Genomic DNA, 5,337 nt, shown 5'->3' with positions numbered 1-5,337 from the left:
CCACGCTTTTTTTTTTTTTAAAAGCCTCGCTCGCAATTTTCAACTCGTGCTTTTCACGCGTCGAGAGAAGACAACAAGCGCGTCTCGTTGGGTCGAATTAGAAAAGTTCTTCGCTTTAATCGCACCGCTTTCCGTGATTATTTCAGATATGCGTTGTTCGAGATGGAATCGGTGGATCTTTTAAAAGTTGTGCATTTTTTTTTTTTTTTTTTTTATTGTGAAACGTTAAAATTATCACGATCATGGAAACATGGAAATGCGAACGAACAAAATATTTCTGTATAATATTGTGGCACAGAGAATTTATAACGGTTAGCATAAAACAATTTAAAAGGATTTTTTTTCTTTTTAGATTACGCAAAAATTCTAAATAATACGCCATCTTCGTGATTTCAAGTGTTTCGATGGAACGCAGTGATTGAGAAACACTGTGTTATAAGTTTTATAAAAGTTAGGCAAGAGTCGGTATCATAAGTATCAAAAAGTTACGAAATTTGAAGAGATTTCGCGAACGAAAACACTATGAAAATTGAAACGTAAAATGATAAGTTTTGACAATCCTTAAAAAATAATTCGTTAATTTTACTGGATTGATATTTTACACCACTTTTTTGTCTTATTCAATATACACGAACATACATATAATTTTTTGAACATTTTGCAGCAATCATTGACAGGTTCGATAAACGTCATTTCAAGTGATACTTTTTTATATCGAAAAAATTCATGAAAACGTGTAAAATGTTCTAGTTAAATAAAAAAAAAAAAAGGAAAAAAAGAAATACGATTGGAATCAAATGGGCTGTATGAATATGTAGAGATACGAAAAGCCAAGTGTCGTTCATCAAAATAACGCGATAAAATATTGCTCTGATACTCGAACCCCCTTAATGTCGATGTTATCCCGATGGATCCTCCAAGTGTCGGAATCCATGTCAAAATTTTCACGTCAAAATTTCGCTTTGACGCATTATTTAATTAAATTCGAGCGATGTGTGTCGACAAACGCTAATGAACTCGTTGTGAACATATGGTTAACGCGTTGATAATTATCAATTTCTCCAACTTTGTCTCTAAAATCCGTGAAAAATAAACGTCTTTGACGAATTGCAATTGCAAAATATTTCAATAAATATTTCACATTAAGCGATCCGATATAAATTTCGTACACGTTCACTGAATTATTATAATTTTATGATCAATATTGTTATCTTTTTGCTATCTTTCTGCGAAATATAATGATTACGAACGGTTATGATTCATTCAGAAATCGTGGAATAGTTAAAATATTTTATATTATTACGTATTTTATATTTTGTATCGATCTCTTGATTTTCGTTTCGTTCGAGTGTTTCATTTCATTATAGAATTTCCATGAATATTAATATTATTTGTAACGTAATTTTATATTCCTTTACATTATTTTATTAATTTATTTATATTTATTTTTCTATTAATCTCGACAGGATTAAACGACGATGTATTAATTATTATCTGATTAAGAGATTTTGATATTTTTTTTCTTTTTCTTTTAAAATGTCCACCTATCATCTTATCAACCTATCATCATCAAACGTAACAGACTAAAAATTCAATATATCTTTATAAAAGTATCCACATGTTATACAGATGAACAGGCAGGAATATCCAGCATTCACCAATTTTACATATTTCCAAACTTAATACCTTTACTTCCAATATTCCAATGAATGGTTCAAAACCATCCCCTACAGAATCTAACAGATGGCTCGCCAAATGGAAGAATCTTGTTTCCTGAATCATCCCTGTGCCTATATTCATTAATAACTTTCATCCCTTACTTACTATTCACCCTATAATAAAACGAATACCCTAACAGAAAAAGAGCCAAGGGATCAAGAAAAAAATTTTATTATTTTTCCAGTTGTAACTGGAAAATAATATTAATTGAATTATTAATTAAACATTGTAGTATAGACGTGATTAATAATTTTAATTTAATTTCTCTTGAGGAAAATTTTAATTTAACTTTTGATTAATCCTTCCTCAATGCACAACTCGTTATTCGTGAAATAATTAAATCGAATTTCTATAAATTATATATTTTTTTTGTAAAAATTGACAAAAGAAATACATTTCTGTCATTAATATAATTGGTTAAAAAAAATTATTTCGTTCCTTCTAAAAGTATTTAATGTATTATATTTAATATTTAAAAAAAGTTAAAAAGTTGTACGAATAAACGAACACGAAATGTATATTCTTATTAAATTAAATTAGTCGATTTGTAACAATTAAATGATCTTGAAGTCGAAAGTCTAAAGAAAAAACGCAATTCAATTTACAGAGCTGTTCGACTAGCCAGTCAGATGCGTAAACAGGAGGTGAAAATCCGTGAAAAAGTTTCAATTATCCCGGGCAAAGATTAAATTCCTAGCCGAGAATCAGAGATTAAAGCGTTAAGGAGAAACGGAAATTTACGTTCCTTGATGAATTTGTCCTTTAATTTTTCTTAACTGACTTTTATATATTTAATAGAAAGAAAGAAATGCGAAGCGTTGAAATAATTTGTCTCTTAAACATCAAGGAATTTCCTAATTTACTTGAAAATATAGAAAATTTTCTATTACGTAATTTTTTTTCACGTTGAAGGTTTCTAATTAAAAAATTTTGCGCTGTGAAGAAATTGAAATTAATTCAACGAAAATTTGAAATAAAAGGACACGTGAGAGAGAAATAAATCTTGAAATAAATTCTTGAAACTTTAATTTTCCTTTCAAATATCCTTCTTTGCTTAATGAAAAATTTTTTCTTTGATTTGAGGGATTTTATTGTAACTCTTAATTTTACAATTTAATAAATGTAATACTTTATTGTGAAGTTGATAGAATTTGGAAGATTTGGCAGTAATATATATTTTATGATAAAAGATGTTTGCACTTCATGAGTTGCATCAATTTTAAATATTGCTACTTGAATTAATATTTCTAATTTCTTTATTAGAATATATTCTTTATTAAAAGAACAATTCTTATTCGATTTTTAGCTTAACAATATTGAAGAATTGTTCCAGTATTAAATTCTTAATTCATATTATAGAAATATTTTGTAAAAAATAAAAAAAGTAATTTTATAAAATTTCATATATTTGTATTACTTTCAGATATAGAATATAATATAAATACAAGAAATTTCATCCATCCAAAGCAGAGAAACTTAAAGAAACTTAACCGAATCCCAAATTAACATTATCATTTCGATATTTTTGAATTTAACAAAAGCAGCACATTTTTTCTAATTTCTATTCCTTAAAATCGAATTTTCAATGTAAGTAGTACAAACCTATTAAATTTCATCCAGAGATATAATCCAAAATGTTGAAGAAACTGGATCAAGTCCAAAAGTCGAAAGATATCTAATATCATGGAGCGAACGCGAAAAAGGCGGAAAGGTAAAATGTTCTCTCACCTGTCCCGAACAAAGAGAAGAGCAGCAGTAGTGCGAGCCGCATTTTCGTCGGACACTTTCCCTCGCACCTGGAACACGAATCGTTCGCGATCGAAGTGGCACTCGAGCCACTCGCTCGCCTCGAGTGCTTCATCGTTCGCTCGACATCTGAGAAATGTCTCTCCGGCGTAGACCGATCGTCCCTCGAGGAAATCGCTCACTCCGTGTAATTTGCACCCTTGCGACTGTTAATCCGAAGAATTGGGGAGACACCTGGATACCCTCGATCGAGGACGTCTTTAACTTAACTTGGCGAGTTTCCACCTTGGTAGATTACGGCTCCTTCCTTTTATTTCCCCGCCTACTGGTTCTCGTGGTTAGAGAAATACGAAAGAATTTTGTTCGGGATTCCTCGATCAATTCCTCCGTGTGGCTCGAACGTTTTCAACGTTCGATGGGCGGGGACCGCCGAGATCGTTTGGATCAAGGTGACGAAATGCTGGAGATCGTTTCGGAACTTCCTTTCCCGAACGAACTCTTTCTTTCGTTCTTTATTTCGGATAGTTTGATTCTAGTCCAAAGATCGAGGAATAAGATACTCGAAATTTTCTCGATGATGAAGTTTTGCGGAACATTAAATCGAATGATTCTTTCATTAAAAAGTTGGGAAAGTAGTATCCGAGATTGATATTTTATTCATATATCTTTCCGATCTGGTACGAACGAAATGTCTTTTTGATCATCTTTTTACGTCTTTACGCAATAGAATTTATTAAACTTCTTAAAAATTTCAAAAATTGGAGAATAATTCTTTTCCAATATCATCTCTTGAATCTTTATAGTATATAAAAGATTAATATGTCTTCGATAATCCAATTTAATGGAGGAAGATATATTTAAAACTTTTATCATCTCATAACGTTACAATTTTCAAAAAATAAAGAAAACAGCTCGCTTATTAAAAACTAAAAAATATCTTTAAATTTTTTTATTTCTAATACACACAAATAATCTTGATCAAAACGAAATTCATGAAAATCATCGAATTACGAATATTTTTCTCAACCAAATGCACTCGTGAAGACGCTCGTGGATCACTCGACAGAAGCTAGATAAAAAAAAAAAAAAAGCTTGTTATATTTAAGTGACCCACATTCTTTTTCTTATCTTCTCTCGATGGAAATTGCCAATTTTCTCTGCACTTTCGGACCGCGGAGTCCGTTTCTCCAGTATCGTGTTCTTACGAGAAGCTTTCGAGGCGTCTCCCCGGTCTCATTAACCTGCCCTTTCATCCGGATACTAGTCGCTCGTCCGATGGCGAGTTTAATCAGCAAATTCGTTGAACCAGTAAGCCGTCCGCATTTGTCTCTTTGGCTCACGATTAATTAGTATCCAGATTAATTATCCACAGTGGTAGTATCTTTCCTCAAAGACACGTTATTCAGCATCAATGCATTCCTGTCGCATCTTTGTATTCCTCGTTTGTTCTTCTAAAATAGTAATTAGAGGTTAAGATACCGAATAGAAGGATAGATGAATCAGAGATATTTTATAATAATCCGTATACATTGGTACACTACGTACATGCGATACACTGTATTACATGTTATTTTTTTCAATCTTTTGTTGCACTATTTAACGATATTATAAACACAAACTTCCAATAACTTGCAGAAAATCTCCAAAACGCATTTGAACGCGACACGGTCACGTGTCACTTAGCCCGCACACCACGTGACACTGTCTACGAAGTTAATTGTCGCTGCTGCCCCCTTTCTCCAAATCTCGATCGATATTACCGATCGACATCACTGCATCGCACTGCATCCTTACTTCACTATGCACATATCCAATCACTTTTGATCCGTAAACCAGTGTAATTATCCTATTCCTCGATGACCAAATCGATAT

At 31.8% G+C, this 5,337-nt stretch overlaps 1 protein-coding gene and 1 long non-coding RNA gene across 2 annotated transcripts in view; both read right to left on the bottom strand.

The window, feature by feature from the left end:
- LOC116185575 overlaps window positions 1-272 on the bottom strand; it is a 2,312-nt gene extending 2,040 nt beyond the window's left edge. Inside the window, exon 1 of the long non-coding RNA XR_004150426.1 lies at window positions 5-272. This is a non-coding gene — a long non-coding RNA (uncharacterized LOC116185575). The remainder of the gene's footprint in view (window positions 1-4) is intronic.
- LOC102673647 overlaps window positions 1-4,161 on the bottom strand; it is an 80,927-nt gene extending 76,766 nt beyond the window's left edge. The window contains exon 1 of the mRNA XM_006615243.2: window positions 3,448-4,161. Coding sequence (XP_006615306.1) covers window positions 3,448-3,580 — 133 coding nt within the window. The 5' untranslated portion in view covers window positions 3,581-4,161. The remainder of the gene's footprint in view (window positions 1-3,447) is intronic.
- Between the last annotated feature and the right edge of the window lie 1,176 nt (window positions 4,162-5,337).

This window comes from Apis dorsata, unplaced genomic scaffold, assembly GCF_000469605.1.
Source record: "Apis dorsata unplaced genomic scaffold, Apis dorsata 1.3 scaffold_220, whole genome shotgun sequence".
NCBI lineage: Eukaryota > Metazoa > Arthropoda > Insecta > Hymenoptera > Apidae > Apis > Apis dorsata.
Note: the sequence above shows the minus strand (reverse complement) of the source record. Positions and strands in the feature narration are given on the sequence as shown.